This window comes from Bidens hawaiensis, unplaced genomic scaffold, assembly GCF_021521415.1.
Source record: "Bidens hawaiensis isolate Kalapana, Puna unplaced genomic scaffold, B.hawaiensis_p1.1 tig00006913_1, whole genome shotgun sequence".
Lineage (NCBI taxonomy): Eukaryota > Viridiplantae > Streptophyta > Magnoliopsida > Asterales > Asteraceae > Bidens > Bidens hawaiensis.
This window is the reverse complement of record NW_027491474.1, coordinates 319,512-346,787: the sequence shown is the minus strand read 5'-3', so window position 1 is coordinate 346,787 and position 27,276 is coordinate 319,512. Positions and strand designations below refer to the sequence as shown.

The following is a 27,276-nucleotide window of genomic DNA, read 5'->3' as shown; positions in this document are numbered from 1 at the left end:
TTAAAGGAAAAGGAAATAACAAAAACACAAAGAGAGATTGACTGTTAATGGGGCTAGTCCCCAAAATCCATTACCACCATATCCGCCCGGGGGGGGGGGGGGGGGCGAATTGCTTGGCGTCGGAATAATCCTTGGGTGGTTGTGGCATGGCGACGTTATAATAGATGAGGTGGATGGATGCCGCTCAATTACCATGCCACAACGCCCAGCCTAAAAGACACATGCCTTTACCAAGTGGGCTAACCCTAGGGATGAGAAAATTCGGTACCGCTACCGAGTCGGTACCAAAGGTTTGAGTTTCGGGATTGGTTCCGTACCGGTTTTTTTCGAATTTTTACCGTACTGGTACCAAACCGAATATTTCGACACCGGTACCAAGATTTATGATTTTTGGGATCTGTATTTTTGGTACCGGTCGGTTGGTACTGTACCGAGTTGATTCCTAGCTCCCCACATTGACAATGCGTCGAAACAATAATGAAACAGTAGAATTAATTTTAATAAAAATGTAAGTTGAAAAACCTAAATCTCACGCGCAGTCAAGTCAATACACGGGCCAGCTTCTCTTCGATAATTGCGCTATTCAAGCCGTAAAATGTGGGACCTCACAGTTTATTTTTTATTTTCGATTTTTGCTACTTCTTTTATCAGAAATATTACGGAGACTATTTGTTATTTTCTTTATTGCTTTTTTTTTTTTTTTTTGAAAAACGAAGTGACCACATTTATTTTGTTAAGATACCATTTTTTTCAACATAATTATACTGATAGGTAACCATAGAGTGTGATTTAAAACTGATTCGTTGGATAAAAATTTAAGATTGATTCTCAGCCCTCTGATAAGCCTATGGTGAAATTTAAATCTGACCGTCCATAAGGATTCAAGATTGAATATTGACCGTTTGATAAGAATTAAAAAAAAGTTTTTTATTTTTACTCACGTGCTATCTTCGTCTTTGGGAGGTTACAGGCGGCTTACCATCCTCCCACGTCCCCTTTTCTTCTGATTTTGATTTGTAAACATCACTGATTGCTTCATATATTATCCGGTGCCCTCAATCAGAGCATCGCCTCCGCTCAATCGACATTCATCGGTGCGCAATCGGCCATCGCGGCCGCCGAATCAACAGTTGCCGATGCTCAATTCTCCAGAATTCCATAAACGACGACGAATGCCAAATCAATGGAAGCAACACCAAAACCATACCGTTTCCGCCACTATAAGTTGTGGCGATGTGAGTTTGAATCTGTGTAATTATTTTATTTACTTGCAAACTGTAGGTTTTGATATTTAATTGGTTGTTAGAGGCAGTAATATTAGGTCCAAATTTAATGTTTTGATATTTAATTGGATCGCTTGGTGCTTGGTGGTTATGCAGGAATTGAAGTCTACTGAAAGGGGAACGAGACAGACGAACAACGATGATTCTGATTTCATATTAAGGGTTTACAATGTCATCGTCAACACATTTGTGGACCGCCTTCTTCTTCGGCTATTCAATCGAGTCAGTCGAAGTCATTCTATTCGAAGCTACACTGTTTATTATTGTTATTATTCTCACCTTCTATGATTGTTTGTGTTCATGATTTAAAGCTTTAATTTTCTTTTCAGGTACGGTTCCTCTTCAATCTGAACTCATTTGAATATCAGATTCCAGGTAATAGTGTTTTATGATTGTGATTATAACCTACATTTTGTTGTTGATTTGAAGTTCTAATTCAAACACGCAAAGCTTTATACTTTTGCTGAAAGATAACTTTGGTTTAGGTCATTGTTGGTTGCTTCTATGTGTTGAAGAATTGAAGGCAGTGATTGTTAGTTATTTGGGTGAGTATTACGTGATAAAGATTTGGTTTGGGTCATAAATGTGTTTCTAGTCTAATGTATCTATAAAGATTGTGTTTTTGTTGGGCCCCACTGATGATAAAATAAGTTTATTTACATTTTTGAAAATTTGAATTATTTATTTATTTATTTACAAACATTGTATAGCATTTATTAGCAAAATTGACAGGGAAACGCAGATAGAGGTGTTGAAATTGTTATGATTTTGTTGGCTATGAGAATGAAAAATCGTGTGTTCATCGGACTACTTTGCACTTGATGGCTTGTATAGCCCGTCACACCTTCAAGGTTAACTGATCCGTTATTTTTTTTAACTTGATATTGTTACATTATATATTCCTTTGTTTTCTTCTAACTGAATTGATATTTATGGATTTTGTTAACCAAATATGTTGTTAAAAGTCGATTATTGAAACAAATTAAAAAATTTTCTTCTGTATTGCAGAATCCGAGAAGGAAAGAATATGTAAGTGTGCTACTTTGTGGTACAGTACATGCGGCTACTTTATCTGCTTTGCTAGTATATCCATCAATTCATATTCTTTTTAAACCGATAGTTGAAATTTTACGTCACTTTATTATTTAATTTTTAATTGTGTAATTTAAGTTAAGGATATCCCGAGAATGTTTGGCGGCCCATTTCTGGGCACTGCAACCATTTAACTCATTTTCTTATCATTCTTTTACTGCTATCTAAGTGCATAATTAAGAGTATTCCAGTACTTTATTTATGGCACAGAAAGATAGATAATATTATCACTCAATCTGCAGTGTTTCAAATGTTGGAGGAATTCGATATCCGGTGGTTTAAAAGCCAAGGATCTAAGAAATTACATGAACTTGGCTTTCCTCCTACGAAACATAATCAGTTATTAAGGTATGCATTATAGACCCTATTTATATTCCCAAATTGGTATGTCGGTGGAGTTATTTATTAATTTTTTAAACATTTGTTGCAAATGGATGAACCAGTTCTGCAGACGGTTGTATCCCTGGACTCCCCTCGGCACATGATGAGAAGCTTTGTTGATGTAGAACTAAATAAAGAAATGTACATACCTTCTCCATATGCATTTTTATTATTACTGTTTCTGTTTTAGATTTTACGGATACTTGCATACTACACTGTGATATTATCCCCATATAACATAACAAAAGAATAATATATTTGAAGTGTTGATCTTGGTCAACAATGATGTTGAATGACCATTACTAAATATCTTGATATCAAGTAGTAAGTTATTTCTGTCTCCTGTAAAATGTTTGTTTTTACATGAAGCTTAAAGTGGATTGAGCTCATTACCTAAACTAGTATAGCTCCTCTGTTTGAAATACATAATTATGTTTTTTTATTATGCATTCTAATTATAAACAGCAATTGTTAGCACGAGCCAAACCCAACACAAAAAAAATTTTGGGTTGACTAACACGGCCATTTGGCAAAACAAATCTTTTACGATACATTGCCCAATGTTCCAGTGGTCTTGGTTATGATATTGTGTCTTCTTTTTACTTATCATGCTATGCCCAAGGTTATAACTTGTAACGACATTAAATAATTCATTAGAAGGTATGTTAAGGTCAAAGCCAGTGAGTATATAATATACAATGGACAAATAACATTGTATGCATAAGAATATCAAGAAAGAGAAGTTGTATTGGAAGTAGTATGTTATTGAAGTGTAAGTAGACACTACACCACGGGCTTAGTCTCTCTACTGGGGATTAAGTCCCCCTTTTACAGATGACAAACATGTCAAGCTCTAATGCATCGATCAAGAACGAGCATGTGACTGATGGATTGGGCTAAATCAGGAGTACCATATGCACTTATTCGTGTTCAAGTTCTAAGTTGTTTTATAAGTAGAATAATTACTAAATACAACAGGTATTACTGGCTAAGTCGCTTACTCTAAAAACAACGACAAGATGCACTGATGTTTTGAGTGGTGATGACAAAAGAGTGGTGGCGGAGTGACTACTAATCAGATAGTTGGAAACAAAATGTGCTCTTATTTGATACAAAATAAAAAAAAAGGTTAATTGACGTTAGCTATTTACCAAACATATATGTAGAAGAATAATAAGCTACTAAAATGATTAAACTTTAGAAAATGATATACGATAGGATGCTATTAGATGATCTCTTGTATAGATAATACATAATAATATCCCAAGTATACTCTTTTCCAAAACTAAATTATTTAGTTAGATATTTTTGACGCGCAATTATTAGTGTGTATCATAGATAGTGATTTGAGAAGAGATTTATGTATTAATTTTTATGATTTTCCAGCATTTAAATCATAACATATTAAATCTAAACCACATACTGTATATTATAACTCACTTCGTATCATATTTATAAAGTTAAATAGGTAGTTTAAACTCGAAACGAAACCCATGTTGATCTGCTTCATCCGGTTTCACCCAAATAAACCGAATAACTTATTTTATTTGATATATAAGTTTTTTTCCAGAATTGAGTGGACTTAAATAATACTATACTAATATTATAACTGAATTAAGTTAAATAACAAAACTTGAATAGCGCTTAAAACCCGCTTAAAACCCTAGAGAAAGGAGATGAAAAAAAAGATATAATTACCAAGACATATTCAACATAAAATAAATTAATATAAAGCAGAGAATTACGAGAACTACATTAACAATTAAGTTTAGTACTCAGCGTGACATATTAGATGACTTCCTATTCACTCTCCACTACACGTACTTATCTACACGCAACATGTACAAGTTCTTATATAATTCTCATACTATATATATATATACTAGATTTTATCCCTCGTAATCGTATTACGTGGGTTGTTTTACATTATTCATTTTTAATATTTATATATGTATATTTGGATTTTAATTTTATTTATTGTAAGAAAGTTAATAATTAATATACTTGAGGTTTGATGATAAAATGGTTTTACAAATAAATGATATGTTATAATCCGGTTTAAAAACTATATGGGTTTAGTAATACTCATTACCCGTTTATTTTATTTATTATAAAATTGTTTCTTAATTATAAATAATATCTTTTTTTTAAATAAAATAGGATATTAATTTTTAGTATGCCCTAATTTTATAGGATTTGCATATCAAATATTTTATGAGATTAATTTTTAATATAATGAGATGTTATAATCTGTTTAAGAGCTATCTAGGTTTCATGAGACGTTTACCCGTGAATTCAGGTCAAATGTGTGAGAAACCTTCATTTACAAATAAATCAATCTGATGACTTGAGAGAATGGTTGTTTTACATTTTTCGTTTTTTAATATTTATTTTTTGGATTTTAATTTTCTTTATTGTAAGATGATGAAAGAATTTCATAAATAAATGATATGTTATAACCCGTTTAAAAAGCTGTCTGGATTTGGTGACCCATGACCCGTTTATGTTTTTTACTATAAAATTGTTTATTAGTTATAAATAATATCTTTTTTTTTTAAATTGGATATTAAATTTTAGTATATCCCTATTTTATAGAATTTCACATCAAATAATTGGTAAGATTAATTTTTAATTTAATGAGATGTTATAACCCGTTTAAAAGCTATCTGGTTTTGGTAAGACCCATACCCATGAATAGGTTAAATCAATGAGAGGCCTCCATTTAAAAATTAAACAATCTGGTGGCTTCCATAAAAGGGGGTAGCGACCACATCGCGACACGTATGATTTTAGGGTTTTCGTTTATATATATATATATATATATATATATATATATATATATGTATAAAATGAAAACACACTTGGGTTGTGAAAACTCTAGAAACCCATTCTCAACCATATGTTTTTAATTAATGTTTAAATCTTGTGATACACAATTAAAGTGAATAAAAAATGTAAATATAAATATAACTTTTTCTCTCTCCTGAAAACATATATAAAAATTAGTAAAAAAATATTAAAAAATAGCAAAACATTTTTTTTATGTTTCGATGTTTTGTATTAAATGTTACAACATAATGTAAAAAAAAAAAAACGATGTTACATAGGGTTTTCGTAAGTTTTCACAACTCAAATGTATTTTTATTTAACCTTATCATATATATACATATTAAAAAGGAGATTCAAATCTACTCAAAAAGTTACTGATCATTTTACTATTCTTTATTTTAATATATAATTAATTATAGTCAATAAATCACTATCACTGTCTCATTGATTTCATAAATAAAAATAATGCTTTTTATTTTCTTTATTTTACTTTTTTTAAAACTAATTAAAATATTTAACAAACTATAATTTTAAATACAAAACTTGGCGAGTGTCGGCTTTACATGTTTTATTTGTCGGTTAAATGATATTCTTAAATTCTGTTTTCATATTTTTTATAGTCCGTCTTTACAATGACCGAAAATTTTTTCGATGATTTAAAAATGACCATTCATCGCATGGTATTACGTTTGATTCTTCGCCTTTAAAATATTTTTTTGGCTTACTAATTTATGTTTATGAATTAGTGTTGGTACCACTGATAATAACTGAATTTGTGTTGGTTCGCAGCTGTAAAGCGCATGTTTTTTTGGTTACACATACGATATAATTTATTGTATTTTGGCATTGACGGGTTTATTTCTTTTGTGTAGTTTCGATGCCATAACTTGATACAGACTGACTTCGCGTCGACTTGCAACGAGTTTATAGTTTAACCTTTTCTACTTATGTGTTTTTGTTCGATTTAACCTTCCGTCGCGAAGCACAAGTCTTAAATCCTAGTTATATACTAAAACTGGTTTTGTATTAAACACACCCCGAAAATATTAAATTAAATACATTACTACTATAGTTGTACTAATAATTTAACCAAGGTAAAAGTAAAAACTAACCAAAGTTTTGGTTTATGGTGGACCAAGTGTGTTTGGGGCAGCTTTTCCTTTTGCAGTTTTATTATTAATATTATTATTGATTTTGCTTTTTCAAAAGCATATTAATATTTACAGACATCATCTTCCTCTTTCTTCTTCTTCTTCCCAGACAGCCATCATATCATTCATTTCTCACACACCATGTGAAAACACACACACACACACACACATTCTTCACTGTAAGTATGCACTCTTCAAGTTAGGGCTTTTATGCCTCTTCTAATGCATCATTTCTTCCTAATCTTTGTTTTCTTTGGTGATCATGTAATTGGTTCATTGAGCTGGAACATTTTGTATATTACTGTTGCTGTAGTTGTTGTAATGTAGCTGAAAACAAACTATTTTGATTGACTGTAGTTTAATAAATTACATTTTAATTAGAGAAAATAAATGTTATTTGCTGATGAATTAGGGTTTGTTTGCTTGTTTGCTTTAACCTAGTTTTGAATGCAGTTAAATTCTTCTATTTCATGTTCATTTATTTTTTAATATTCAATATACTTTTTTCATGTTATTCTGTTATTTTATATGTTTTTTTATTTATTAAATTGTTAGGTCTCTTGCTCATTCTATTATCCCTTGCTTTTATTCTTTGCCTTAGGGGATCTGTGATTTGAACAAGTTTGTTAGAACTTAATAGTCCATGTAGATCTGCTATAAAGAAGTCCAATTTTGACTTTTTTAAAAATCAAAATATGCAGCTTTGTGATTTTAATGCTTTGTCATACAAAATGTTTCTGTTTGTAAACATTTTTTGCATAACTAACTTATAGTCATTTTCTGGCTTCAAATTTCTCATTTTTATGAATTACAAATGAAAAAGAGACCTGTTTGACTCTCAAAAGTCAAAAGTGAAATCATGGAGTTTTTGTTTTGGTGGGTAATGAATGAGTGTATTAATTATTTACTTAGTTTTGAAGAAATAATTACCTGCAAGATCTATGAGCTTAGGGTGCTAATCATATTATTTTTTAGTTTGTAGAACTTAAAGTTGCAAGAATGACAAAAGTAACTCCTGAAGTTTTTGATGAGATGCAAATGCAAGCTGTTTTGTCCGTATCAGCCGATGTGAGCTTCAAATCAAATAAATTCCCTAAATATAAATTAGGGCCCGACAATCAGATTCTTGATGAAGCAACCGTGGAGAATAAGGGACCACCATTAAAAGACATTGTGGCACAAGAAACCGAACAATTATCTGATCAACATAAACGGCTCTCGGTGCGTGACTTGGCTAGTAAGTTTGACAAGAATCTGTCTGCTGCAGCTAAGCTGTCTGATGAGGTATAACTAAAATTATAAAATGTATGTGAATAAAATAAAATTAATTACTTATAACAAACAATATCTTGTGTTATTATATGCAGGCTAAACTTAAAGAGGTGGCTTCCTTAGAGGGTCATGTGCTTTTGAAGAAACTTAGAGATGCTTTAGAATATTTAAGAGGACGATTAGCTGGTCATAATAAGGATGATGTTGTAAAAGCTATCTCTATGGTATGCCTTATAACCTTAGTATAATTATTATTAAGATTATTAATGACGCGGTAATAAACATAACATATGATAATTATTAATTTGTTATAGGTGGAAGCATTGGCAGTAAAGTTGACGCAAAATGAAGGGGAGTTGATACAAGAGAAATTTGAAGTGAAGAAACTTGCAAACTTTCTCAAACAGGTAACTAATTCTGATCACTTTCATCAATAAAATTTAGTTCTTTTTAGTAATAATAAGTTAATTATTTATTCGCAGGCTTCTGAAGATGCTAAAAAACTGGTGAACCAAGAAAGATCGTTTGCGTGCGCAGAAATTGAAAGTGCAAAAGCAGTAGTGAGAAGAATCGGTGAGGCTCTTGATGAGCAAGAAAGAATATCACTGACATCAGGAATACAGGTAACATAATATTACGACTGTTAATATATATATTACGCCTTTTCTTGTAAGGAAATTGACTATTTGACCGGTTTTCTTGTTAGGAAATGGAGGAGATGGTGGAGGAAATCCAGCAGGCTAGACGAATTAGGTTATTGCATCACCCCTGCAAGGTATTTTTTTTAAATTTTATTATGCTTGTTTAGTTTATTTATAATTTGACATCATAAAAACTTATAGGTAATGGATATGGAACATGAGCTTCGAGCCTTGAGGTTACAAATACAAGAGAAGTCTGCATTCTCAGTGAAGCTTCAGCAAGAGGTATATCTTAAAATAGAAATAAATCTGAAACAGTTTAATGTAATTAAATATTTAAATTAGTGGTGGTTTGCTTTTGTTACATTCACATAACTTCTTAAATCATAATCTTATTGCAGTTAATGCTGAAGAAATATGGTGAGGATAACAAGTTAAGCTTGCATGTTCTAGAAGGCTCCGAAAGTTTGGGCTCGATTCTACGACTTCAACCTCGTTCAGAAGAAGCAATGGAGCTCTCAAAATGTTCTATTCAGTGGTACCGTTTATCATCAGAATGCAGCAGACGAGAGCTTATTTCAGGTAGCATGTTATTTAGTTATTACATATTATAATCTGCATGCACACTAAAATCTTTGGAAATATTTATTTTCTAACATTATTTGGCTAAATTTTTATTCATTAGGTGCTAACAAATCCGTTTATGCACCCGAGCCCTATGATGTTGGACGGATTTTGCAAGTTGATGTCATATCACATGGCCAAAAATCTACTGTTACGACAGCCTGTCCTATACAACCTGGTTTGCTCTTTTTCTTTTCATCTTTTTATAAATAAAGTGTTCTTTTTATATCTTGATAGTGAAGTAGATTTGTTATAATATACATATATTCTTTTGTAACAGCTGTTGGATTAGAGAGTTACGTGGAGACGCTTTCTCGAAAAGGCAATTCTGAATTCAGTGTATGTTAATATGGATTATATTAATACCCATTTTTTATTCTACACATAGTTTGGTACAAATATGTTTTTTTATTAGTCAAATTTCAAGATACCCTTTTAATAATGACGTTTGGGAATCTTTTGACAATATGTAATTAGGTAGAAATCTTTTGACAATATGTAATTAGGTAATATCTTTGCTTAATTTTAGTTGATTGCGCATGAAACTAAATTAAAGTTATTGTATTGAAATTTGCAGGTGGTGATTTCTCAGATGAACGGGCGGAATTATTCGTCACATTCGGGTCATTTATTACGTGTCGGTAAAATGAGAATGAAGCTTTCAAAAGGATGGATTACAAAGGCCAGAGATGCTTATTCCTCTACATCAATGCAGGTAACAGTTAAATATCATTTTATCTTTTAAAACACTAAAAATATCATATTATCTGTTTATAAATAAATAATTACTTTCGCTTTTTATCAAATTTCAGCTGTGTGGATTTAGAGGTGGCGGGAATGTGGCGGCTAAATCATTATTTTGGCAATCAAGAAAGGGGCAATCTTTCGTATTAGTGTTTGAAACAGATCGTGAAAGAAACGCAGCAATTGTTCTAGCGCGAAGATACGCTCTTGATTGCAATGTATGTAATGTCCATCTTATTTAATCTCAAAAAATACATAGTTATATGATTTTTAAAACTATATTATTACAATGACAGGTGGTATTTGGCTGGACCAGATGATCAGGCATCACTTTATCTTCTCTGACTTTTCACTAATGCAACAAGTATAACCAGGTTTCCAAGAGAGAGAGATTATTTCATTTTTTGTTTTCACTTGTAATTTTGTGTGTGTTTTTAAGTTTATTTTGGTGTGTTTATTTGTGTTTTTATTTTTCTACTAATTTGATCATTTGTGCATCCTTTATAGGCATAGTTTTGGTTTACCTGTTCATTGGTTGTAACATTTTTTTTATGTTTGCATTTTTAACAGTCTTTAATTGAAGCTTTGTCTTGGGAAATATGTGCATATCTTAAATAGGACATGGTATTGTTTGATGGTAACATGGTATTTTTAATATAACATGGTATTCTTAAACCGACGAACAAGTTGCCACTGTTGTATTGAATTGTGGTGTGAATCGTTGATTCTCGATCCTGACAAAGTATTGTTGGATTGGTTCATGTGACGAGACGGCTAATCGGGTTCAGCATGAACCGGTCCCGACCCCTAATGATTCCATCGGTTTGAAACCGGTTGGAACCGGTACCTCTACAACATTGGAAGTCTAATAAAATCGTTTCCTTATCAAGAAATTACTCAAACTAAAGCTGTCAAGAAATTATCAAACATGTTAGAAGATTTCAAAAGCTAGAATTATATAAAAAATGAGATTAAAGTTCCAAACCATATGATATTATGATATATCAAAGAATTTGTTCTGATCTTAACGTTCTCCAGAAATCAACAAAAACAAACACTCGGTTTGACAAACATCTCTCCTACCACCAAACTAAGTCGACAACGCTGCAGCCAACAGATCTTTAGCAGGCTGGTAAAGCGCAACCGCACCTCGTGAAACATTTGAATACTTTCTGTAGATCACCTTTCTCTTATCATCAGTCACCGCCACCGAATGAAACACCATCATCCTTTTAGCACAATCCACCACTTGAGACTCCGTGAAACCGGTATGCAGCTCAAGAGTATCCTGCCACAACGGGCTCTTGTTCAGCGTGGCCCGTGCAGCATACACTGCAGCTGCAGCCACCATCGATGGGCTAAACCGGATAATAAACTCGTAATTCATCACTCCCAATTCAGCATAGAAGTAGACCATATTCTCCATTTGTAAAACACTCACAGCAGTCTCGGGTGGGACTGCAGCAGCTTTGATGAAGCGAACAAGGAACACATATGGGGTCGGGACAGTTAAGTTCCACTCCAACCGACCCAATATCCGCTTTTCCATCACTAAAACATGTATGGGCTCGTAAGCCCGGTCTGAGATTTGAACAAGATCATTGACTTCAGGAGCCCAAATTTCTTCATATTTGGAAGCTATCAGCATTGCACTCATTCCTACACACTGCAGTTCTCTTCTTGCAACCGTTTCAGCTGCCAAAAACCGGTCAATGATGTTTATTGTTAGGTATAGTGTTTCATTTTGGAGCTCAAACTTGTTGTGAACCTCGATCAGCCAATCGACCAGAATAGCCCTCATCTTGTCATTTATTTCGGGCTGGGAATGTATGTAATCATGGACTTTGGTTTCATCCTACAATAAACCAAAATCAAGAAATTAATAAAACAGTAACTTTTTTTACAAAAATATAAAAACAATTGCTTTTTAACAAGAAATCCAAGAAAATCAATAAAAATATATATTTTTTGACAAGAAACTCAATAACTGTAGTTTTTTACCTCAACAGATTTGTAGAACTTATAGATGTCTTCGACATACTCGACCACCGCAAGTTCGTTATTGACATCTTCAGCATCAATGTCAACAATGTTTTTCGCCTTTGGCTTGTAGTTCAGACCACACGCAGCCTTGCTCCGGGCAGTGAGTGTGGAAGTGAGTGATCCTTGAGGTTTTTTGTTTGATGATGCTTTGGGTTTCTGTTTCTCGACAGCGTCAGGGCTGATTTCTATTATTGTTGCATCATCGGGCACCGGCTGTGCTTTCGGCTTGACTGCAGCTTTCTTCTTTGGCACCACCATTCTATTATTATCAACATTCTGTTTTTTCTTTTCGGCTGCATCTTTCTGTGCGTTTGCTAGCAGCTGTGCACAGAAACTTCTTGTAACGGGCCGGGTTACTGCCGGAAGTTGCTTGCCCCGGAGAGTAACCATGTTGCCAATGTCACCTAGTGCTCGGCGGCTCTTGTTCTGTCCGGCCACCGGAACCGCCACTTTTTGCTTCATTACCGCTTCACCTTTATTTAATTGGAAAAACAAGATTTTTAATCAATTAATCAACAAATTAATAAAAAATAAAAAAATTAATAATCAAAAACCCGTAAACTAATTGATTTGAAACTCCCTTAAGAACCAGATTACATGAGATACAAACATAAACAATATTTTCAACCAATTTATCAAGAAATTATAAAAAAAATCAATAATTTAATTTAGGGTTTTGATCTTTGAAACCCCAAGATACTAATTTATAATCAAAACCCACAAATCTAATCCATTTTAAACACCCTCAAGAAACAGATTACAAGGGATTCAATTATAAACAAGATTAATCAATTAATCAAAAACTTTAAAACCCCATAATCAAAACCCACAAATTACATCAGATTCAAACACAATTTTTAATCCAAAAATAAAGAATTTTATATGGGGTTTCAATCTCTAAAACCCAGTAATCAAAGATACAGATGAATGATCAAAACCCAGAAATGAATTGATGAATTGATTGACTGATACCTCTGTTTTGCTGTTCTTGAAGAACATGACGAGAAGCCATCTTGATGAAAATTGAAATCAAACAAAAGAACAGAAGAGAAGGAGAGATTAGATCTGTGGATTGAAATCGATGATATGAAGACCCTTTTTGAAGATGATGAGTTTCATACGCTGCCCAACGGTCTTATAGCCGTTGGGATGGGATATTCAAATTTATGCTGTAATTATTATCATTACAAATATACCCCTATTGTTTCATGATATTCTCACTTCCCATTTTTAGCACATGTCTTAAGAATTTGGTCCGGTGGTAATAGACCTGCCCTTTTTATGTGGAGATACATGCTTGATTCTCATTTGAACCGGTTCAAAGGACATCTGGGTGAAAGAACGAATCAGAGCTTTAATCCCGGAGTCGAACCCGACAGGGGTGAGGGTTTACGGATTCTACCTTGGACATGGTCCCGAAAGGGCAGGTTTACACGAGATCCTCTGCCGTTAAAAAATTAATATAGCATATATTACAAACATATTATTATAATTAATATTATTATTATTATTATTAAATAATCATGCTGAAAGAAAATGTTTTTGGTCGAAATAGTGTGTTCTGGTTTTTCTTTCTTTTTTTAATTTTTTATTGTAAAGCATGCTAAGTTGCAAGCTGCTTATGATCAACTAGTTAATCTTGAATCAAGTTCTTGGTATAAGCTCGAATGCAGGCAAGCCAATGAGCTTGAGTCTATAATGTAGTTTGTTTAATAAACAAGTTTGAGTTTGACTAGGCGTAAGATGAGCTCGAACTTTGTTAATGTAAACGAATCAAGTTGCGCTTGCATATATTGCTTGAAAAGAGATGAGATTGAGCAAATGAGCAAGTTGTGCTTAGTTTAAATGAACAGGCTCAAGCTTGAGTCGTTTGCAATTTTAAATAACGAATTAACAACTTAAGAACTCATGTTAACTTCATCGTAATTCAAAACATAAAAAAAGTATACAAAACCATAAATGTTCAGAAAAGACATTACCTTAACCTAAGCGAACCTAAGCGCTGAATTTCAGTATCATGAGTATAGTAAGAACTGGAAAAGTGAACACTTAAAGATGTGTTTAAAATGATGTTTTAATAAATTGCATGTTTATGAACTCACAATCATAAACTGAAGAAACATGTTTCTTAAGAATGTATAAAAGTTGATCAATATTTGCATAACACAGGTATCATATATCCAGAACAAAAACAATATCCCACAAAACAATAATAAAGATTTTCATTTTAGAGTAAATTGGAAAAAGTTTACATTTTTCATACTTAGAAAACTAAAAGACTAGTAACATTATATAAAAGTTACCAAAACAACCATAATGTCAATGCACAACACATCACAAAACAAAAACAGAACATGCTCATAATAATCTCAAACAAACCTTAAAAACATATCATAATCGCAAACCTAGTTTGTGAGTTCCATAATTGCCGAAACTATATCTCCATCAGCAGCCTTGAGAGCTTTGACCGCCTTTGGCCTAGACACCCCGGCTTGAGTCATAACCAACTCAATGTCCTTGGGCTCCACCCCGCTCTCATCAACGTCTTCATCATCTTGAGCCGTGGCTGAGGTCTCTGGCTCGAGCTTGGTTGAATTGTTACTGAGATTAGGGGCTTTAAACTGCTCTGCTGCCTGACTCTGTAATTGTGAGCTTAAATCTTCTATCTTGGCCTCGCCAAATATAACATAAGTATCAGAAGCAGGGCTTTTAAATACATCAGGCTTTGAAATCACAAACAGGATCTGCAAGAGTAATAAAATTTATTAATATGTGATCAAAAACCACCAAAATCATTACTGAATTAATAAAAAAAGAGTGCCCTTTAGGGAAAAAAATCCCTGAACCAGCAAAAGCGTTACCAATTATGATTTTTGACCCGTTAACCAACCCACTCATTTTGCTAATGTTTTTTGCAGATAAAAAACTTACACTTTTGCTCTTTTTGACAGTAACACGGCTAACACCAGGAATGGGCTTCATCCCGAGCTTTAACATAGCCTTTCGACTCTTTTTTTCACTTCTACTTTGCTTAGACCTCCCACTAGCATCTCCATGTCCTGCTTTTACAAACAAATTATTGCATATTTCTTTAAAAAATAATAAAATAAATTAAAATAGTGGTCTCACATTTCCAATAAATAGAGCAGTTATTTTATAATCACTGGTATATGGTGGCACTACTACACACAGCACAAGCCAAAATAAGTTATGCTCAATATTAGTATTTTGGCTAAACGGGCTCAGGTTGACAGAGAATAACTGTTTTATAAATGCATCATGTTCAGGCAGTAAACAACCTGTTTTCAATCTGCTAACATGTTTACATAATCACGCTGCACGGGTTATATATGTCTGAAATCCGAATTAAAGTTCAACTTTTCGGCACAAGTATGTAGACCTTCAAAAGGTTATTTGCTTTGGCCCAATTGGCCGATTGGTATAAAAATAAGTCATATATTTTACATGCAAATGAACAAGCAGCAATTTACAAAACTATGCAAACAATCGAAAGTCATTCTCACCTTCTACGTCGTCGTCATCATCCTTGTCATCGTCTTCGTCATCTTCATCATCGTCCTCATCTTCAACCAATGGTTCATCATCCTGCAAGAAGTTATCATTCATTCAAAGTTCAAACATCAGATAAAACTCAATTCATTTCATGTTAAAATTTTCAGTGAAAATAAAAATAGTGTTATTTTACAAAATTTAGTAGAATTTACAAAATTTAGAATTAAAATTACTGATATAAAGCATACTAAATGTTCAAGTGCTGAATAACAGTAAAACCCCAAGAGATTTTATGTTCAAGTAGGCCTGTAGACAAACCGAACAAACACGAACGGGGGTATGCTCGTGCTCATTCATTTAACTTCAACCGAACACAAACATATAACTGAACAAATTTTGTGCTCGTGTTTGTTCATTAAGAAAACGGGCACGTTAATGTTCGTTCGTTTAAAAACTGAACGAACACAAACAGAAAAAACAAAACAAACAAACTTAAACGAACTCAATAGAACAAACATACATGAAAGCTAATTAACATAATTGATCAAACATCACCAAGTATATATAACGACACACACACACACGCACAAAGAATTTAAACAAGCCCCTTTGATGTTTACATTTACATAAAAATAACTACTTGCATATTTATTAAAATTAAAAACAAACATAAATGAACGGACATAAACGGACGAACAAAACGTTTGTTCGTGTTCGCTTATTTAATCAAACAAACAAAATAAACCTGTTCATGTTCATTCGTTTATTAAATAAAAGAACTTCCTGTCGGACAGTTCATAAACGTCTGGTTCGTTTACAGGCCTATCCCCAAGACTCTAGAAAAATACTAATTTAGTTCAAGTCCTAATTTTTTTTTATCAAATTTTATACTACTTGACACATCAATTAACATAATACTCATAAGTCAAAAACACACTTAATAATAAAAACACTAACTTGATAATCAGCAAGACAAAAACTTAACAAAACAAGTAATCAAGATTAGATCAGAACTTGCTAGCAATATACAGACAGCAACCTTGAAACAGAACAACATATAAATACTCAAAAAAGATCCAAAGTGAAAGAAATTAGGGTTCTTACATGAATCTTTTGTTGGTCAAGATGAGCAGCAAGCAGTTCTTCTTGAGTTTGAGCATTCATGATATACTTATTACTATTGTTATATGCAGAGACAAAGATTTAGATAAGAAACAAAAACCCTAAAACAGTCACTGTGACTGACGGTGGGTGGGAAATATATTTATATGTACTATCATCTTTAATAACATACTTGGTCCTTTAACTATCTCTCCAGTTACTTTTAGTCCTTTGAGGTTTTTTTCTTTGCGAACTAGTATTTAACGACCCATGATTTTGGTCACAATACAAAAGTTTGTGATTTAACAGCATGCTTGGTCCTTTACTATCTATCAATTGGTGGTTTTAGTCCTTTGCGTTCTTTCTAGTAATAATAATATAATATTATTATGTAATTTAACTTATTATATGGTAGGCGAAATGAAGCTTTGGGCGGAGACTACAATATCTCAAGTTAAACTCCGGGTTTTACTGTAATGAGCATTCGAGCGACGAGTTTTTTCTGGAATAGGAAATGGTAGGCTTGGGCTACTCAACAATGCCTGCAACCATTGACGTATGGATTGCATTTTGTCATTGTGTTACCCTGGGTAGCTAGGTTTTATTTGTTGTCATTCAGTTAATTTTTTTAACTCATTGATATAATAAAACTATATATTAAACATGTTAGTTGAGTAGAGGTAAAAGAAGTTACATATTATACGGCTAACATTCATTCTCAAATAGTTTTCTCAGCTAAGAGCATGTAGTTTACCCAAGTTAGAAGGTATAAAAAAAATTTTATATCATCATTTGAAGTTCCAACGGATTTTCTAATTATTCTATAGTTATTTTGAATAAAATTATAAACACTCGTCTTTTAAAAAATCTGATAAGACAAAACAAAGATCGATGGCCTTGTCATATAGAATGGAGTTTCATTAATACACGCGAGAGTAAATGCTTGTTTTACATAAAAGTTTGTGGAAATGATTATATATGAATGTGTTTACGTCAACCATTACTTGGGAAAAAAAAAACAACCCTTTAGCACAAACGTGATAAAAAAAAAAGGTGTATTTACTTTAGTAAGCAAATATGCCTAACTATTTTCTAATACTTGTTACAAACAAGGTTAACTAACAGGCCATCTTGCCGTTGCTATAAGAAAGCAACAACAAATATTATTATTCTGAAATCAAATCAATTGAAAGAAAGAAAGAAAGATCTGGTAGAATCCAAATTCCGATGACTTCTTCAAGAATAACATCTTCTACGTTTGTTGCATCGTCTGTGATCATCACCGCCCTGTTGCTGTTTGCATTTTGCGAATTAGGGTTTTGCAGAGTTGAAAGGAATCTCATGTTAATGGGCGGAATTCGTGATTCACCCCAAAGCAAAAACAACAATCTCCAATTGGAAAGCCTCGCACGATTCGCTGTCGATGAACACAACAAAAAGGAGGTTTAAATACTACTTGCAAGCCTAACTCGAGCTTTAGAAAAAGAGCTTGAAGCCAGACTTAGGCTTATTTATATATAAATTAGTTAATAAATAATAGACGAGCCGAGCCCGAGCTTGACTAGAATCTAATTATTATTTGTCATATGCAGAACTCGCTTCTGAAATTTGGTAGATTGGTGAAGACGAAAGATCAGGTGGTTGCGGGTACAATGTACTATTTTACTTTGGAGGCAACTGATGCAGGAAAGACTAAACTATACGACGCCAAAGTTTGGGTGAAGCCTTGGATGAACTTCAAGCAATTGGAAGAATTCAAGGTTTCAGATGAGCAAAATGTTTAGATGTTTGTGATCAACAAGGTATATATGCGTGCTTGTTAATGATCTTATATACAATAAACAGCTAGTTGATGCAGGTAAGATCGAGTTTGCCTAATACTCTAGGGCTTTATGATGTATGCGATACGTATTTGAGTTTATGTAAATAATAAATGAAACATGATTATATGAAATAACCTGGTTCAGTCTTGTTCTGTTCTTATATAGCCGCGTGTCCTTTAGTTGTTATGATGTAGAGGTGGAAACGGGCTAGGCGGGAAGCATGTCAAACGGGTAATGAAGAGGTAGGTCCCAGCAGAGGTGGTTAGGACCCGCAAGACTTCCTTAAAAGGAGACGTCTGCGCAGTTGAACACGCAAGACTCCTTAAACGGACGTCTGCGCAGTTGAACCCGCAGACTTCACCATAGGGACGTATGCGCCGCGACCTACCAAACCCGCAGGACCCACCACGCTCAGAGTTGTGACGACCTCACATGCGGTACGCAAGCTGGTCCCGCAGGAAATGCCTCCCTATGGTTTCCAAGTATCCGCCTGTTCCCGCAGGAGTGGATACCCGCCATTAGAGACTGGCCACCCGCGCAGCATGGCTACACGCATAAGGCTCAGACTCAATAATAATTCAGTAGTCACCTGAAGAAGGAATGAGCAAAGCCGGGAACATTCCCGCATAAAGGCGGGAGGGGGAAAACTCCCGCCTAAATGAGCCAGTCCGTATAATAATGGAGGATCTTTTGTGTGATACCTGACGAGGTATGGACAAAAGATCTGACCAACGATACGACAGCTCACTGACAGCAGCATGGCAGACAACACGCCACAGCACTGTGACCAATAGCCGCCGCCTGCTCACCAACTCCTGCCATATCACGTGCCTAGCCTGTAGTTGGTGGAAAAGGAAAAGTGAACAGCACGCCTGGCCACTGTCAGCCGCTACCTATCCACCAATTACCAGCAGAGCACGTGCGTAGGCCACAGTTGGCAGAGTAGTAGGCCGGCTAAACCTCCTTGGAAACCCACCTTCGGCTATAAAAGACATCAAATGGTAATATCATTTCATCATCTAATATCTTGTATAATTTATCTGATAACTGCTCTAGTATTAATAACATACTTTATATTCAAAGAGTAATATAGACTGATTCTCACGCCGGAGGGTGGTCACAAGGAGGAACCCCCCCCTTTCTTTGACGAGCTCACGGTGTCTGTTTTGCAGGTTATCGGAAGAACCATCTTGCCGGAATTAACCCCTCGTGGGAAATGTCTATCTAACCCTCAGGTTACTCGTAATCTGTCAGGGTTCGACTGGTGTTTCTTCATTGGCGCCATCCGTGCATAAAGCTAGAACTTTATTTTTCTCCAGTTTTTTCAAAACTTCTGGGAAGATGGTTAAGGATACTCCGGTCCCGAAACCGAGTAACCAAGAGACTCCGGTAATTATGACCCCAGCTATAAGGGGGAATACCGAGTACACAAACTTTACGAACACTACCCCGGCTACCCAAGCCGGGGCAAGTGAAGTAAATAATCAGACACTGGGATTCACCGATACCCAGTTAGAAAATCAAGAGACGAGGCTCCCCTGCCAAACACTCGATGAGGTTAAAGCGTGGGCCGAAGCACGTCAAAAAGAGTTCCAAGCTGAGTTGGATGAACGTTTACGTTCACTCCAACAAGTGGAAGAATTCGAATACGACGATGATTCGGAGGAATCCGAGGAAGACGCGAACCCTCGTCATAGGGCGAAAGGGAAGCGTAAAGAAACGGATTCCCAACCGAGAAGGCGTTTTGGAGAAGCATTCAGTCCAATAAACGTGGGCAACAGCCCACGGGACTTCTCCAAAACATTCACGCCAACTGCGGCAAGGGCGGGAACGTCCAAATTCGCAAGGGACATTGCGGAGGCAATCGCCCCAAGAAGTGCCAAACAAATGTCCAACATAGGCACGTACGATGGTATTTCTGACCCTGACGATCACTTGAACAGATTCATCGCGGGGGCGACCGTCAGTAACTGGACGGAACCCACGTGGTGTTATATGTTCCAAATGACGCTGGTCGGGGCAGCTAGAGCGTGGTTCGACCGTCTGCCGGTCCACCACATCTACGATTGGGCAGACTTCCAACAGAAGTTCAGCCAACACTTTAGTCAGCAAAGAAAATACACTGAGGAGCAGTGGACAATCCTCAAGTGTGTCCGAGAGGAGGAAGAATCTTTGCCTGACTTCATCACTCGCTTCAACTCGAAGAAGCTAAGCCTGGGCAACGTTAGCGAAGATCTCGTTCGCAGCCGCTTTCATCCAGGGCGCAAACGACCCGGAACTCATCCGCACCCTGACGGGCAAAGATGGCATGCCATCCACATGGGATGCCATCATGACCGCAGCTAAACGCTTTGCGGAAACCGAGAGGCAACTGGGTAGAGATCTTCCACAGAGCACGAACCTCTACACCTAGAAGACGAGGGAAAACAACGTCCTTACCGCCCGATTAAACAAAAAGCGGAAGCTGGGCATTTGGCAGTCAAGGGTAAACTTTGACACCCCGTCCGGTTTCCAACATCGGTTGGGCGGAAGAGACAACGTGAAACCGGAGAAGAACTCCAGGTGGACGCCACTCACAAAGAGTGTGACCGAGATATTTGCCACGGAGGAGCTCCTGTGGCAAAAGGCTCCGTTTATCCGGCATGCCACAATGCTGATCAGAGAAAGTATTGTGATTTTCACAAAACCAAAGGCCACAACACTGAAGAATGCTTAGACGTAAAGGACTTGGTCGAAGCATTTGTCAAGGATGGGACACTCGCGCACCTTGTGGCGAAGTGAGCGTCGAGCAGGCTGATGCGTGAACCCCTGGGGAAACGCACGAATAAAAATCGCAGCTTCAACGGAGACTACATACTGCGTAAACAACGAGATCCCGAACAAGATACATGTCGGCTCGATGGTGCTCCCATCCAAGCCACGCCTAATGGGAGCTCAATTACACAGTTTATATGTAGATCAATTCCAAATTTGTAAAGAAAAGGCCTAGAGCCACTCCTAATGGAAACGATTCTCCTTCAAATTGAAGCTGATGATTTTATATTTATATTTTATGAACTTTGCACATGGAGATGCCGGTATCCGCCGCATCAAGTGAAGAATCGTTGCGCAGGGAAGGCGGCAAAACCCGCATAAACCCAAAAGCATCAAACCTTCACGCAGGTCAGTTAAAGGGGAAAGGTTCAGCCATCCCACTATGTGAAAGTGCCGGTATATCCGCATGAATCCTGGTAGAGGAAGCTGAACACTAACCTATTAACAACCACGCGTTGAACGGTCGATTCGAACACTAATGCCGGTAGTCATCGCATCAAGAAGAGTCATTGCGTGGGGAAGGCGGCAAAACCCGCATAAACCCAGAAAATGACAAGACCTTCATGCAGGACAGTTAAAGGGGAAGAGTTCAGCCATCCCACTATGTGAAAGTGCCGGTATACCCGCATGAATCCTGGTAGCGGAAGCTGAACACTAACTCATTCACAACCGCGCGTCGAACGGTTAAAAGTCATTCTGAAAGGATAAGGAAAAACCTATGCGCAGGTCAGACATAGGTAAAGTTTAGCCATCCTACCAAGTGCAAGTGCCGGTCCTATCCGCACACTCACAAAGGGGGAAGCAAAACTTCAACCTACTGTCAACCACATTCAAGGTTAACTTATTCTAAACACTTGGGAAATCGCTAATTTAAACTAAGTATGCAAGTCATATAAGGTTTATAAAGCAATGAACCCAAAGGAAATAACAGTCTTATCCACAAAAAGATTTGTATTTCACAAAGATATATTACAAAGAATGGCTGGGTAACTACCCGCCTACAAAACAAAATCTAGTCTATCCTAGCAGCGGGAAGGGATCTTCAGAATCAAGCTTCAGGACCACTTCCACTTGGACCCGCCCCATCAGTGGAGCGTGGCGGTTCAAGGAAAGCCTTGAGGATAGCAAGTCCATCATCAGCAGCAGCGATTTCCTTCACCTTCTTCACCACCGGATGCGGGAAGGCGGCATATTGGTTCACCGCTTGGTCATATGCAGCTTCGGTGTCCACATCGAACAAAGGGAAGTTGGAAGGCGGGACACCTTTCTCAACGAACCCTAGACCAAGCAGGAAGCCGGCCTTTTCCCCATCCTCATGAGAAGCGTTGAGGGCTGCGCTTATGGCATCATCGTAAGTAGTCTCTGAGAAGACCCGATGCACAACCTACAAAGAAAATACAAGTGTCAAACACCTTTTCTATGAACAAAGGAAAGCGTGAAGACGTAAAGCTAAATATACCTGAGACAACGCTTCTCGAAGAAGCCATTCCTTGGCAACCAGAGCTTCTTGGAGGGCGGCTTGAGCTTGAGTGCGGGTGCGTTCGGCTTCGCTTTTGTTAAGGTTGGCAAGTAGCACTTCCTTTGCAGCAGCCTCTTCAACACCCTTAAGCTTCCGCTCGGCGTGGTCAAGCACGCCCCTCTGGTCCAGGATCTCTTGGAGCTTCTTGGCATCCTCCATCGCCAAGGCATCATGAGCACGTTGGAGAGCCTCTAATTTGGCCTTGAGCTCCTCGTTCTCCACGCGTAAAGGCTCAGCAACGGCTTCAGCCTTGGTGGCCCTCTCGGTTGCGTTCCTCGCAGTCTCCTTAGCCAGCCGAAGCTGTTCGTTAACAGCTTGGGCAGCCTTGGAGCGGGCCTCGAGTCGCGCTTGAACCTCAACCTCGAGGGCCTTGAAGGCCTTCTCCTTCTCCGCAGCAGCTGCGGCCAACTGTTGGTTCTCCTCCCGAAGAGCCCGCGCTTGAGATACTTCCTTGGCGCGAGCTGCTTTCAACTTGTCGTTTTCACGACAAAGCAGCTCGACGCGCGGCTGCATCCGGGCCTGGAGAACCCGAAGCTCATTGGTTAGCCTACCCTCCTGGTAGCTAGCCATGGCTTCCCCCAACGCACCATGGGGAGCAGCGTGGCGAGCCCATTCCACGCACTCCACAGGGGTACGAAGGGTTGTTCCTCGGCGGATGTTCCATCGCGGAACATACACTTCATTGGAATCCGACACTGCAAAAGAAACAAAGCAGTTAGGAAAAGATGAAGAAAAAATATAAAGGCTAAAAGAACCCTACGCACCTGTAGGGTCGATCACAGGCCGATAGCCACCGAACCCATCGCCTGAACCTAAGGGAAATCCATCCAAAAGGTCGGGCAGATGGGAAGGTGACAAAGATTGGCGAGAAGCCCTGCGCGTACCTGATGGGCCGGCCGTCGTGGCCGGTGGCGGAGGCATAGTAGCGGCCGCCGTGGTCGCCGCCGCGGTCGCCGCCGCAGAATCTGCAGCATACGTAACCGCCGGCTCGGTGAAAGATGCTGTAAAAATCGCACTTACCACCGGCGGTGACGTCATCTCGGCTGGAACAGTCGGCTCAAAGGAGTGAGCAACTGATCCAGCGGAAGCAGGCGCAGGCGCCTGGGTCGTCGCCTCAGGTAGGCTGACCGAGCCTACCGTCATCGGCGGAGAGGTACTCCTCAGCGCTCCACCCTGGAATGCGTCAACATCCACGCCTGCACAAGAAGATAAGTGTTTCAGTAAATTTATAAAGTGATAAATCTACAAAGATAAGAAGGATGTTTGTACTTACGGGTTTTCTTGAGCTTGAACGTACGGACGGGCGGGGACGAACCCGATGGAGCCGGTCTCTTGATGCCGGTCACCGTCGTCGTCATTGGTTCTCCGGAGGTAACAGTCGTAGCCTCCGGAGCAGTGGTCTTCTCACCACCGGGGTTCCCCGCCACCTCTTCATTATCTGACTCGGTGTCAGATAGGAGCACTGGATCGGCTGTGGAGGCCGCCTTCTCCTTCCCTTTCCCGCCGGCAGCCCTCTTCTTCCGCACCAGCGGAGGACCATCTGCGGATTCCTCAGAAGAAGACAGGATGTCAGGAATTCCAGCAGCGGGTACAGCATTGAGGGGTGGAGGAGAGAAACCGTCGCCATAACTTCCAGCACGTCCTGACACAGTCAGAAGAAACCGTCGCACGACGACTGTTCTTATCCTTTCACCAACTTTTCAAATTTCAAAAATTCAAAAAGATTCGAAAAGTAAGCGGGAAAAACCCCTTACCCTGGCTATCCAGTTGCCCGCAAGACAGCTGCGGGTACAGTGTTAAGGCAAAACCCTTCACATACCTAGCACCCGCGGGGAACAGAGGCCAAGAATACCCAACTATGAAGTCGGGTGCGGGTACAGTGTAAAGGCAAAACCCTTCACATACCTAGCACCCGCAGGGAACGGAAACCGGAAAAACCCAATTATGAAGCCGGGTGCGGGTACAGTGTTAAGGCAAAACCCTTCACATACCTAGCACCCGCAGGGAACGGAAACCGGAAAAACCCAATTATGAAGCCGGGTGCGGGTACAGTGTTAAGGCAAAACCCTTCACATACCTAGCACCCGCAGGGACGGAAACCGGAAAAACCCAATTATGAAGCCGGGTGCGGGTACAGTGTTAAGGCAAAACCCTTCACATACCTAGCACCCGCAGGGAACGGAAACCGGAAAAACCCAATTATGAAGCCGGGTGCGGGTACAGTGTTAAGGCAAAACCCTTCACATACCTAGCACCCGCAGGGAACGGAAACCGGAAAAACCCAATTATGAAGCCGGGTGCGGGTACAGTGTTAAGGCAAAACCCTTCACATACCTAGCACCCGCAGAGAACGGAAACCGGAAAAAACCCGACTATAAAGCCGGGTGCGGGTACAGTGTTAAGGCAAAACCCTTCACATACCTAACACCCGCAGGGAAGTGAAGCCGAGAAAATCTTGGCATTCCACCCAACTACAAAACGGGCACAGGTACAGTGTTAAGGCAAAACCCTCCACATACCTAACACCCGTAAAAAGTCATACCTCGGCACCTAATTGTAAGTCGGGCGCGGGTACAGTGTTAAGGCAAAACCCTTCACATACCTAGCGCTCGCAGGGGATTAAACGCCAGGAACACCTCGGCAACCATAAGTCAGGTGCGGGTACAGTGTTAAGGCAAAACCCTTCACGCACCTAGCCCTGCAGGGATTTAACGCCAGGGATACCTTGGGAGTAAAGTAACTAATAAGACGAAGTGCGGGTACAGCGTCAAGGCAAAACCCTTCGCATACCGAGCACTCCATGGGAATTGAAACCAAGAAGGATCTTCTGGGCCATGCTTGCAGAAACGGGATTAACATCCCCGCATAGCGGGAACATCAAGAACTAGGTTGTTTGAAACTTCAGGATGGAATTGGTGGTTATAACATGATTGATCACTATGTTCAAAACCACCAAGACCTCATGGAGAATCTACACAAAAGGTTCTAAACGCTCCTGACTTGCGGGGAGATTACAGACCTATCCGCATCATCCCAGAGATCAAGCAGAACATTGGGAAATTCTGCGTGACATTGGGAAACCCGTGGGTAAGACTTCCCGCGGGAAACCCATAAAACTAAACCCTTTTCAAAAACCCCTTGCTTAAAGTCCAAAAGTTCACCTCACTTTATTAAACATTCATGAGCAGAACATTGGACTGGGGGGACTTGAAGAGGTAGGTCCCAGCAGAGGTGGTTAGGACCCGCAAGACTTCCTTAAAAGGAGACGTCTGCGCAGTTGAACACGCAAGACTCCTTAAACGGACGTCTGCGCAGTTGAACCCGCAGACTTCACCATAGGGACGTCTGCGCCGCGACCTACCAAACCCGCAGGACCCACCACGCTCAGAGTTGTGACGACCTCACATGCGGTACGCAAGCTGGTCCCGCAGGAAATGCCTCCCTATGGTTTCCAAGTATCCGCCTGTTCCCGCAGGAGTGGATACCCGCCATTAGAGACTGGCCACCCGCGCAGCATGGCTACACGCATAAGGCTCAGACTCAATAATAATTTAGTAGTCACCTGAAGAAGGAATGAGCAAAGCCGGGAACATTCCCGCATAAAGGCGGGAGGGGGAAAACTCCCGCCTAAATGAGCCAGTCCGTATAATAATGGAGGATCTTTTGTGTGATACCTGACGAGGTATGGACAAAAGATCTGACCAACGATACGACAGCTCACTGACAGCAGCATGGCAGACAACACGCCACAGCACTGTGACCAATAGCCGCCGCCTGCTCACCAACTCCTGCCATATCACGTGCCTAGCCTGTAGTTGGTGGAAAAGGAAAAGTGAACAGCACGCCTGGCCACTGTCAGCCGCTACCTATCCACCAATTACCAGCAGAGCACGTGCGTAGGCCACAGTTGGCAGAGTAGTAGGCCGGCTAAACCTCCTTGGAAACCCACTTTCGGCTATAAAAGACATCAAATGGTAATATCATTTCATCATCTAATATCTTGTATAATTTACCTGATAACTGCTCTAGTATTAATAACATACTTTATATTCAAAGAGTAATATAGACTGATTCTCACGCCGGAGGGTGGTCACAAGGAGGAACCCCCCCCTTTCTTAGTGACGAGCTCACGGTGTCTGTTTTGCAGGTTATCGGAAGAACCATCTTGCCGGAATTAACCCCTCGTGGGAAATGTCTATCTAACCCTCAGGTTACTCGTAATCTGTCAGGGTTCGACTGGTGTTTCTTCAGGTAATTTAATAGTATGGTTTAGAGCGGGTCGGGTCAAGCTGGCAACACTTATTTTCTTACTTTCCTTGAGTTTTATAAATAACTAGTATGAATATATGATAAATACTTGTATATAACTAAAGAAACTATATTATTACTATCATAATCTTTTGTTTGATATAAAATGCTGTAGGAAGTTCAGTGCATTTATGTTTT

General features: G+C 38.5%; 3 protein-coding genes and 1 long non-coding RNA gene across 4 annotated transcripts in view; 2 read left to right on the top strand and 2 right to left on the bottom strand.

The window, feature by feature from the left end:
• LOC143633908 (uncharacterized) overlaps window positions 1-18,335 on the top strand; it is a 254,244-nt gene extending 235,909 nt beyond the window's left edge. Inside the window, exons 2-3 of the long non-coding RNA XR_013153754.1 lie at window positions 18,051-18,117; window positions 18,267-18,335. This is a non-coding gene — a long non-coding RNA (uncharacterized LOC143633908). The remainder of the gene's footprint in view (window positions 1-18,050; window positions 18,118-18,266) is intronic.
• LOC143633850 (stomatal closure-related actin-binding protein 2-like) lies at window positions 6,901-10,265 on the top strand. Its single transcript, XM_077102075.1, has 12 exons — window positions 6,901-6,915; window positions 7,712-8,020; window positions 8,104-8,232; window positions 8,323-8,415; window positions 8,491-8,631; window positions 8,715-8,783; window positions 8,851-8,934; window positions 9,051-9,231; window positions 9,335-9,451; window positions 9,554-9,612; window positions 9,851-9,988; window positions 10,086-10,265. The coding sequence occupies exons 2-12, from the start codon at window positions 7,736-7,738 to the stop codon at window positions 10,257-10,259; spliced, it is 1,470 nt and encodes a 489-aa protein (XP_076958190.1). The 5' UTR covers window positions 6,901-6,915; window positions 7,712-7,735; the 3' UTR covers window positions 10,260-10,265.
• LOC143633849 (G2/mitotic-specific cyclin S13-7-like) lies at window positions 11,006-13,083 on the bottom strand. The gene is made up of 3 exons (XM_077102074.1): window positions 13,033-13,083; window positions 12,019-12,533; window positions 11,006-11,872 (listed from the first exon to the last, which is right to left on the bottom strand). The coding sequence occupies exons 1-3, from the start codon at window positions 13,070-13,072 to the stop codon at window positions 11,108-11,110; spliced, it is 1,320 nt and encodes a 439-aa protein (XP_076958189.1). The 5' UTR covers window positions 13,073-13,083; the 3' UTR covers window positions 11,006-11,107.
• LOC143633907 (nascent polypeptide-associated complex subunit alpha-like protein 1) lies at window positions 14,263-16,737 on the bottom strand. Its single transcript, XM_077102122.1, has 4 exons — window positions 16,678-16,737; window positions 15,585-15,666; window positions 14,992-15,122; window positions 14,263-14,804 (listed from the first exon to the last, which is right to left on the bottom strand). Exons 1-4 carry the CDS (start codon window positions 16,735-16,737, stop codon window positions 14,466-14,468), a joined length of 612 nt encoding a protein of 203 aa, XP_076958237.1. The 3' UTR covers window positions 14,263-14,465.
• Window positions 18,336-27,276: the final 8,941 nt, after the last annotated feature.

Bases quoted from the DNA above. Each gene is read 5' to 3' on its own strand.
- LOC143633850 (XM_077102075.1), top strand. From the start codon at position 7,736: ATGACAAAAGTAACTCCTGAAGTTTTTGATGAGATGCAAATGCAAGCT. The intron at 8,416-8,490 runs GTAACTAATTCT...ATTTATTCGCAG, and splicing joins TTGCAAACTTTCTCAAACAG to GCTTCTGAAGATGCTAAAAA. The intron at 9,989-10,085 runs GTAACAGTTAAA...ATCAAATTTCAG, and splicing joins ATTCCTCTACATCAATGCAG to CTGTGTGGATTTAGAGGTGG.
- LOC143633849 (XM_077102074.1), bottom strand. From the start codon at position 13,072: ATGGCTTCTCGTCATGTTCTTCAAGAACAGCAAAACAGAG. The intron at 12,534-13,032 runs GTATCAGTCAAT...AATTAAATAAAG, and splicing joins TCAAGAACAGCAAAACAGAG to GTGAAGCGGTAATGAAGCAA. The intron at 11,873-12,018 runs GTAAAAAACTAC...GGTTTATTGTAG, and splicing joins AGTTCTACAAATCTGTTGAG to GATGAAACCAAAGTCCATGA.
- LOC143633907 (XM_077102122.1), bottom strand. From the start codon at position 16,737: ATGAATGCTCAAACTCAAGAAGAACTGCTTGCTGCTCATCTTGACCAA. The intron at 15,667-16,677 runs GTAAGAACCCTA...AACTTCTTGCAG, and splicing joins TTGACCAACAAAAGATTCAT to GATGATGAACCATTGGTTGA. The intron at 15,123-15,584 runs GTGAGAATGACT...TGTTTGTAAAAG, and splicing joins TGATGACGACGACGTAGAAG to CAGGACATGGAGATGCTAGT.